Source organism: Pecten maximus, unplaced genomic scaffold (genome assembly GCF_902652985.1).
Source record: "Pecten maximus unplaced genomic scaffold, xPecMax1.1, whole genome shotgun sequence".
Lineage (NCBI taxonomy): Eukaryota > Metazoa > Mollusca > Bivalvia > Pectinida > Pectinidae > Pecten > Pecten maximus.
This window is the reverse complement of record NW_022980926.1, coordinates 1-10,125: the sequence shown is the minus strand read 5'-3', so window position 1 is coordinate 10,125 and position 10,125 is coordinate 1. Positions and strand designations below refer to the sequence as shown.

Here is a 10,125-nt window from a genome sequence, read left to right as displayed (position 1 = left end):
GTCAACTGTCTGTCCCAACACTAACTTTACTCTTTCTCTAAAGTTTCTTATCACATTTTTGCAAGTCTAGCTTGAGGACTGTTTTCGTTTCCCTTCTTATTGCTGTTTTAAATTCATCAATATCTTTCGGAGGTTGGGAATACACATGATCTCGAAGGTAACCCCACAGGAAGAAATATTAAGGATTCAAATACGGTGAGTCTGGCGGCCATTCAATTTCAGTGCGCAGTGATATCAAGTTGTCTCCAAATGTGTCGGACAGCCAGGATAATACTCTCTTAGCCATATGAGTTGCCCCACCTTGTTGAAACCATATTTCTCTCATATTAATCATCCTTCATTTTAATTCAGGAATAAACTTGATTTTCAACAAAGTTAAATAACGCTCTGATGTCACAGTTGTGGTTTAGCCACAAAATATGGCCCAATGATTCCTGAACTACTTGTTGCTGCCCAAACAGTTACTTTCTGGCTATGCAATAGTTTCTCTGCATAAAAGTTTGGCGTTTCTTTTCCCCTGTATCGCATATTCTGCTTGTTAACTTGTCTATCTAGCATAAAGTACGCTTCATTAGAGAACCAAATAATGTCGCCAGTGTTTAAATGATGATGCATCAATGTGGCAAATGCATTGTGAGAAAAAATGTCTGTATCTTTCAAATGCTGTATTATTGAAATTGTATATGGTGCCAGCTTCAATTCAAATATTAAAATCCGGTATACAGATGAAGAACTTATGTTGCCATTCAACTATTTGAATGATCCTCGAACAGATTTTTTAGGCGTTTCGTCAATAATATCACGGATTTTGACGACGTTTTCATCAATTGCTGACCCCTTTCGTCTGTCAGATATTGCTCCATGATTTTCAAACTTTGAAAAATCCGAAAACTTTGTTTTCGACTGAAAGGTTTGACATCTGGATACTTCTTTTTGATGAGCTTATTTACAATTGGAGTAGTAAAATTTCACACCATTTATATAAACTTCTTTCATCAAGCTCAGTGGAATTTGATGATGTCATTATAGTAAAATTATGATGTCATCAATTCTTGTGTTCATATTTAAACAAATTGGGATTGTATATACTTTCCATGATTGTTTGTGTGATATAATTGTGAAACTTCATTTAGGAGGCCAATCGTATCTTATATAAATGAAGCTGGTGTTACCCTTTAGGCAGTGGGACTCCAAAAGGGGAACTCGATTTAATTTGGTTTGATTTGTTTAACGTCCTATCAACAGCTAAGGTCATTGAATGACGGCCTTCCGTGCGTGTAATATTCATGCTTGTGGTGGTTGCGTATGTGTATTTTGGGAGGCTGCGATATGTTTGTGTGAAGTCTCCTTGTGATAGGTCCGAACTTTTGCGAACTTTATTTAAATCTTGTTCTAAAACTCTACTCTCCTCCTTAACCCTTGGGTGGATTACAACCAAATCTTGTGTGAAACATCATTGGGGAAACAATCATGTTTAAGATTACAGATAGACAGGGCAAAAAGGGGGAATATTCTTGAAGAAGGGCAACCATATTTTAGATAAATGAGGATGGTGTGACCCCTTGGACCGCTGGGGCGGGGCTCCACCAGTGGAACGTTACTAAAATTTTGCTTTAAAACCCTACTCTTTCTTAACCCTTAGTGGATTACAACCAAATTTGGTGTGAAACCTTTTTTTTGGGGGGAAGACCAATAATAGTTTATATAGATGAGGCACCAAAATGGGAAATTTGCTGTAATTTTGCTTTCTATTTATAATGATTCAACTGTCAGATGACCTTTATGGGTCATGGTCCTCTTGTTTTGTTACATCATCATTGCATCCATACATGTATGAGGGATTGAAGTAATTTTGATCCCAGGATCTGGCAAGTTTCAACTAAATCCCACTGGAGAAATTGGAGAAAAAGTTTAAATATTTAGTATACAATTTACCGTTGATCAATACTAAAATTTTAGAATTATTCAACAAACCCAGTTCCTTTTTCATAAGTAAATGTATATAATTTAGAATCTCACAACCATATCCCGTAGGATATCATATTGCTTGATATCAACAATAAATAAATTCACTTTGTTTCTTTACCTGGAACAATGTACCATATGGTAATATCCACTAAAACATAATTTCAAAAATATGTTTTTATTTGCAAAAGACGAAAATGTATACAAGATACAAATATCAAACGAGGCAAAGCGTGAGCAACATGAAATTAGTCAACATTTCTGTTAATATAAAACGGATCAATAATATAAATAAATTGACTAGAAAGTTCCACTTTTTACAAATACATTGTACATGTATTTAGTATAATTCAATGATAAAAAGACAATATGCTAATAAATTACCTTCATTAATTGACAATAAAGAAAATGTATTTACAAATAAGTAAAATTAATTTTTATTTATACATTTCACAAGGATATGTTTATAATCAACAGCATAACACAAGCAATCACACAACGGCAATGGCGTGGTCTCAATTACATTCAAACTTTATTTTTATTGGCCTGTAAGGGGTCAAAACCATATGCAGGGATTTATAAAAATCATAATAACACAGGCTTTGTTAATATCATACTTCTATTGAAGATTTCTTCATCATCTAAAAATTAATTTGAAAATATATATATGCATGTAAATATAGATATCAAGTTTTGTTCTGGTATTATAATAGTCTTTACAACTTTGAAAATAACATGAAAATATGTCACAACTCTGGAAAAACTCTGGTATCAAAAAGGCCAACCAGTCTGCATATTATTGAGGTTATGGATGATTTGGTTTGTTTTGTTTAACGTCCTATTAACAGCCAGGGTCATTTAAGGACGTGCCAGGTTTTGGAGGTTGAGGAAAGCCGGAGTACCCGGAGAAAAACCACCGGCCTACAGTCAGTACCTGGCAACTGCCCCACGTAGGTTTCGAACTCGCAACCCAGAGGTGGAGGGCTGGTGATAAAGTGTTGAGACACCTTAACCACTTGGTCACCGCGGCCCCCTGGTTACGGATAAACAGATTGATTCAATAACCAGCAATGCTATACTAAGCTCTAGTAGAGGATCAATTGTATTCACTGTGGTACATAGATCAGCAGTATGGATAAATCTTTAACCCCATAGTTTATTTTGCTATTGTTCATCAACTTTATTAATAACAGTAATGTTTGATTTGTTCAAACTATAAATCCTGGGATAATCATTTAACATCACACAACATTTAAATATAACTGGCATTGTAACTGGTAGCATTGAGGAGAAAATATATCTCTGCATATCAAAGAAACTGGCAAATTGTAAATAATATCACATTTTGTCAACGAAAAAATAATGCATTTCATAAAGCCAAGGAAAACGTGTCAAAAATATAAATACATTTTATTTGCTCAAAACAAAATATTCTTAAATATATTAAGCAGTATATCAAAATATTTTGCCAATATAAAAAAGAAAATGTCAAAAGATTGACTTCCTCATTATTAATATTTTCCCAATAAATAAATAATTCAATCAATGAATTATTGCATAGACATACAAAAAAACCCAAAAAACTATGAAATATTTCATAAGCCCTGCTCGCTATACAGTATATATTACCAATCCTGAAATCAACCATGAGGTACAGGCACTTGCAAAATATTGAAGTTACAAAATGACACATCGTTTGATCTTCTCTATCCATATTATACCTTGTTTAACTTAATAAACACACCTGATGTTAAAAAACGCAAGTAGGTATCTTTGATAAATATTGTATTAATTTGTCAGATATATGAATATGTTATGTGTTTTTGATTAACTTAATAAACACACTATGTGCTAAGAAACACAAGTAGGGTGTCTTTGATAAAATTGTATTAATTTGGCCGATCAAGGAATATATTATGTGCTTTAATCAAGCACAGTCATCCTATTTCCCATAAACAAAAATAATAGAAATGTACTTATAAAGTCAATAAACTGCATACATGTGTGTATCGTAGCAGTGCATCTACGAATCAATCTGCATAGTAAATGTTGCAATATTGCTTTATAATTAGATTTTGTGTAAATATAAATATTAAGTACCAAATATAAATAAATATGATCACAGCGCTAGGGAATATTAAAAAGGTACCTGCCAAAAAGCTTTGATGCTTAATATTGTTAACTTGTGGAGTAATTAATATAGGCAATTGTAATTTAATACTTGTAACTGTGGAGTAATCTTTATAGAAAAAAATCATTTCTTATCAGTAACTTTGGAGTAATTCAAATGTTAAAGTGTATATAAAATTTTTTAGTTTAATATTTGTAACTGTGGAGTAATTTCTAGTTGGTAACTTGTGGAGTAATGATTTACATAGAAATTCTAATCTATTATTAGTTACTTGTGGAGTTATTTCTATAGAAAAATTTTAATTTCTTGTTGGTAACTTGTGGACTAATGATTTATATAGAAATTCTAATCTATTATTAGTAACCCGTGGAGTAATTTATATAGAAAATTTCAATTCAATATTGGTAACTTGTGAAGTAATTTCTATAGAAAATGTTCATTTAATATTGTTAACTGTTGAGTAATGATTTATATAGAAATTCCTTAAATATTAGTATCTTGCGGAGTAATTTATATAGAATATTTTAACATATATCTTTGAATGTCACGCATGTAAATATTGCAATTAATACAGATCAAAGGAAGCAGATGATGAAACCTATTTCCGTATTATAATGCTCTATATAAATATAAGTGATTCTTTTGTATTCATCATACAAACAAATAATTTCAAATCTGAGTAATATTTTCACTTTCTAAACAATGATTGCATTTTAAATGGTTTAGCATACCGGATGCTTGAACATATTTTTTCTTCATTTAGGAGATTTAACATGTATAACTTCAACTTTTTAAGTACGTTTTTACAGAGATTTAAAACAAACCATTACAGAATTTAAGAAACATTCCATAACTAAGATTTCCCCTTAAATTCTCTAATGCTTTCCTATAGGAACATTTTTAAATGACTCCAATTGTTGATGGGCTGTAAACAATGCAAAACTATAGAAAATATAAGTTAACGAATTTCCTTAAGATATATTTATATACATGTATACTAATATTGTTAAAAACAGGGCGTGTATTTATGACAAGCTATGTATGCATTGGAACCTGATGATTTGGAGAGAAAATGGTAACAACTTAAGATGTTAAATCTTCCAGTGTATCTCTACGGTGTTCAATAATACCAACATAAATGGCAAGTTTTTAAATATTAACTTAGCAAAATTAACTTGTTCCACACTCAGGTCAACATGTATATACATGTATAGTACATGTAATGTGCCTATTAACAGCCAGGGTCATTTAAGGACGTGCCAGGTTTGGAGGTGGAGGAAAGCCGGAGTACCCGGAGAAAAACCACCGGCCTACGGTCAGTACCTGGCAACTGCCCCACGTAGGTTTCGAACTCGCAACCCAGAGGTGGAAGGCTAGCGTTAAAGTGTCGGGACACCTTAACCACCCGGCCACCGTGGCCCCTATGTGCCGAGACACTTATATGTAAGCACAAATCCTATAATTACTCTATGGGACACATCTGTTAGTATATCAATATGGATTGTACTTGATTAACTCAATAAACACTCGACTCACCCAATAAGTATAATAACAAGCATGCTGAGTATTGCTTTAACATGTCCCCTACCTGTCCCCACCAAAAATAGTAACAGTGACCTTGATCCAAAATCCCTGAAACTTGAACTTGATCTGTAGCTACTCATACTGTAATCACCAAAATCATACTTTATTTTCATATACATGTATTGTACCTGGTACTTTTTTACCGGTAGTTTATTTTGTATACACCGGTTGTGAATTGTACCTGGCACTTTCATCGGTTGACCTTACAGGTCACCTGTTGACCTTACAGGTCAACCTCGTTTCCACTCGATCGTCTTCCTGTTTGTGTTTTTTATTTAGGTGGTTAATTATGTATTGTATTTACGTTATATTACTGTGATTATTGTGAGGGACTCTGTGTATTGATTTGTACTAACTGTGAGGATAGCAGGCATTCATGTAATAAAATGTCAAAATTTTGAGTGATGTAATTAAGTTTGTTTATAATACTTTGAAGCATGGCTGAGAAAATGCAGAAAACTGAGTGGAAGGACTAACAGACTGACAGACAGAGAGACGGATGGGAGGAAACCTACAGTCCCCCTGTTTCACTAGTAGGGGACTAAAAATACAGTGACAGGATTTATGTGTAGCCATAATTTATTAATACATGACAGGAAGTACGGACTAAACTGGAGAAATCAGTAACTTGTGTATATCAATAGCTAGGTGATACATTCCTACAATGGATAACAGATCTCCTGTATGGCAGGAACTTGTTAAAGAATAACATTTTTTTTTTTTTTTTTGGAGAAATGCATCGACCACAAAAAAAAGCTTATTTATCAACCAAACCACGCTAAAAAGATTCAAAGAGTCTCCACATTTTTTTTTTTCATTGTAAATCCTTCATGCATGAAATTATTGTAGCTTTTGTGAAATGTTTTCAGTAAAAATAGCACTGATATTGCTTCAAAGAAGGGACAATTGTATCTGTCTGTACAGTATGCAAATCAATTTTGACGAACCTTTAAGGTACCATTGTCATGTTGCAATACCTTTAGTTTACCTTTAATATATCAACTTGCAGTATCGAACAACATGAAGAGTTACGAAAATATCAACCCATACAGAAATCTCATCTCTGAAGTTTTAGCACTTTAGGAAAGTCACATCGGAACCTTTGCAAATTTTACAATCAAGTTGAAAAATATATGTTTTACATCATGCATGCTGGGCTAAGAATTCTATTAGGGCTATTCTATTAAAATATCTACCTGACCCTAGGACTCAACAATAAATCGCTTCTATCCATGGTTGGATTACCTTCCTATTATTTCTGTGTAATTTATTAAATAAATTCTATAGGTGGTACCCCTTAACCAAACCTGGAGTCCTGGGATGGGGTAGATGTTTTACTGTAAAAGCCCTTAGCTTACTCTACATAAAATTTGATTCAGCAGCATAACTCAATCCCCTTAACCCAATATTTGATATTGCATTATTTTACTCAGTGTGGTAGACCAACTCCGTGACCTTATTAATATCTGACCCCAGACTGTCACTTACGGATTGGACAGGATTATTATTAATCTGCTCCGATTTGATCCTCCGTCGACGGCGGCCACCAGCTTGACTACCAGCCCTGCTCTGTGTAGACGATTTAATCTCTAGCTCATGCGACTCCATCGTCATGGCAACATCAACCGACCTAGAAGTATTATCCCCTTTATCCGACACTTCCCCATTTCCTACAAATGATGCAACACAATCATTGTGCTTTTGTGACACAACTTTACCCCCATCTACCATTGGTGGCATGCCATTTGATAATGAACCTTTTATTCTGGGTGACCTTGACCCTTGCGCTACAGTGTCCTGGGGTGACCTTGACCCTTGTGACACACTGTCCTGTGGTGACCTTGACCTTTGAGGTACAGTTGTGCCATTGTCTATAGAAACTTTCAGCCTTTCAATCCGAGCTCTGAGCGTCTCTCCACCAGTCATATCATCGTCTTGGCCTTCAATCTCAGAAGTGTCCTCGTGGGATACCGTCTTGGCCGACTGAGTATCTGACCCCGGGGATCCAGCCCCACACATAGAAGAATCAGACAAGGTTGGTGAAGTGACGGTTCGACTTTCGGGAGATTGGCTTCCCGTCTGACAGGAAACGGGATGGGTATCACAGGGTATTGCTTTGGAAGGTGGGAGAGTTTTTGAAGATAATTTATTTGTAGAAATATTAACAGCCGGTTCACAATCAGACACTGTGTTAATTTTATTGCTACAAGTTTGTGTCTGTGAAATTGTGTCCACCTTAAGATTTGATTTTGTATGTCGGGGCTCTGAAGCAGATCCTAATGTTGCCGGTTCTAAAGCTTGAACCGCTTCTGCTGAAGAATCCGTACATCCAATAGTTTCCTCTGAGCCAAATTTAGACTTTATATTCGACCCTGAGCATTTTTCCTGATGGGTGATTTTATCCAAAACTTTTGACATATTTAAATCATTCTTTAACGGCAGTTTAGTTGATACTTCAATAATATCGTCTTTCTTTAACAACAGTTTAGTTGATACTTCATTACTATCTTCTTTTTGACTACTAACTTGAGTTTTTGTGGATGCACAATCTTCACATGAAGACTCAGTAGCCTCTTTTGTAGATGCATCCTCTCCTGTCACATCTCCTATGGCACCTGTTTCCATTTCTCCTTGACATGCATTTAAAGTTAAGTCCTTGCTTGGAGAAGGAGTCAAATCCTTCTCAATAGATTCTCCGTTGCCTTCCTTGGTTTCCCGTTTGCGCTGTGTCCCTTCTCGTCGTGCCGATGGAGCTCTCAAGAGCCCCTTTGTTTTAATCAGCTCCTCGTCCATCGGGTTCGTACGATTGGCTGAAAGTGTTTCTCGCTCCTCTTCTGCAGTACGAATAGCCTCAACCCTAGATACAAAACAAAATTAAGATATTGATATTCATAATGCTTATGACAAGACATATGACCAAGGCAGCTTCAAGGATATATTACCTATAAAATACTTAATAAAACAAGTACTAATTTAATGGTAACCATTACATATGTTTGCCAAATGACCGCTGCAGTTGTAAAAGAGTAGTTGATATTGCAACAGTATTCGCAGTGTCATACTAAACATATATACCAAATTTCATCAAAATCTCATAATATCTAAATTTCGACCAATCAGAGGACTGGGTGTGGCCGATTGGTCAGATGACCAATTTAGATCGACAACATTCTTGTGCATCGTCAGTCATACACAAACATTCATGTAAAATTTGTTGAATTATGCACCAACTTTGTTTGGGGAACATAATAATTGAAATGTTCATGCAGTATTTTACATAACAGAGTTGTATTCAATAGAAATAAAAGAAAAAAAAAATCATTTTGATGCTATTTCTTCAAAGTTCCTTGACAGCAGAATAACCTGCAGCATTAGCAATAAATAGTGTTTCTTGTGGATATGATCAGAGCTTCTTTTGTTGTTGTTGTCTTATTTTATTACTATTAGTGAGTGGAGCATATTAAAATTTTCTAAAGTTAAAATTTTTTATTATACAATCTTTTAATTGTAAAGAACATTGTCTCGTACAGAATACAAAGGTGTGAGACCCGTTATACATGTCATGTGACGAACGTTTAAATCTCGTATGAAAATTTACACTTCAGACCAATGTTGTATGATTTTAATAATATTTTATGTCAGGTGAAACATATTTGATTGGATTTCGTTATTAATTCATTGTTAGGTATGACGTAAGTTGAAGTATAGAAAATGACCTACATTGAATTTCAGTGCCTGTATCAACTAAAGACCTTCGGGCATGAAAGCCTATGTTTTCATAACATATCAATTATGACAAAATTACCAAAAAAAAATTTGAACAATAGAAAATAAACCCTAATAATTATATGATATGACAATCAGTACCATATATCTTAGTAATTGGAATTAAAACTAGGAATCTACCCACAGATCACGAGGAATCTCCTATGTGGTGATCCACTCTCTATATGTAAATTAGTCATGGAAAATATGTCATGCATGCATGCTCAAATTGGTTCGTTTTGAAGAATGGTTGACAGGAGATCAAAGCCACGCATCAGAAACCCAAATTTGAACAGACGTACTGGTTGCTGCCTTGAAGGCAAAAAAAGGGTTGGGTAAAATCACAACTTCCTCTACGACATACTTATCTAGAGTCAACGTGAGTCTGTTAGACAAAAAATAGAGATAGGTTAAATATGAAAAACCATGATTTGGTATTGAAACTACTCAGCATTTTATAAACAAGCATTTATAAGCATTTTTCTGTTTATCATTCGGGATTGTAGCTCGGCGTGTGCAGGGTTGTTCTATTTCTAGATGTTTATTACATACTTTATTTATGAATTGTTCACATAACTGAGCAGATATGTTGGAAATTTAATGAAGGTAAACCCATAAGGGATTATGATGTTCAACTTCATAAAGTTTTATATTTATAAACTAAACATCATGAATTAATG

The 10,125-nt window shown here is 34.4% G+C and overlaps 1 protein-coding gene across 1 annotated transcript; it reads right to left on the bottom strand.

Annotated features, from left to right (window-relative positions):
• Positions 1–5,442: 5,442 nt before the first annotated feature.
• LOC117319827 (serine-rich adhesin for platelets-like) lies at positions 5,443–8,537 on the bottom strand (the record flags this gene model as incomplete). Its single annotated transcript, XM_033874554.1, has 2 exons — positions 5,443–5,492; positions 5,534–8,537. A coding segment is annotated over one exon (1,432 nt), but the record flags the coding sequence as incomplete, so codon positions are not given.
• Between the last annotated feature and the right edge of the window lie 1,588 nt (positions 8,538–10,125).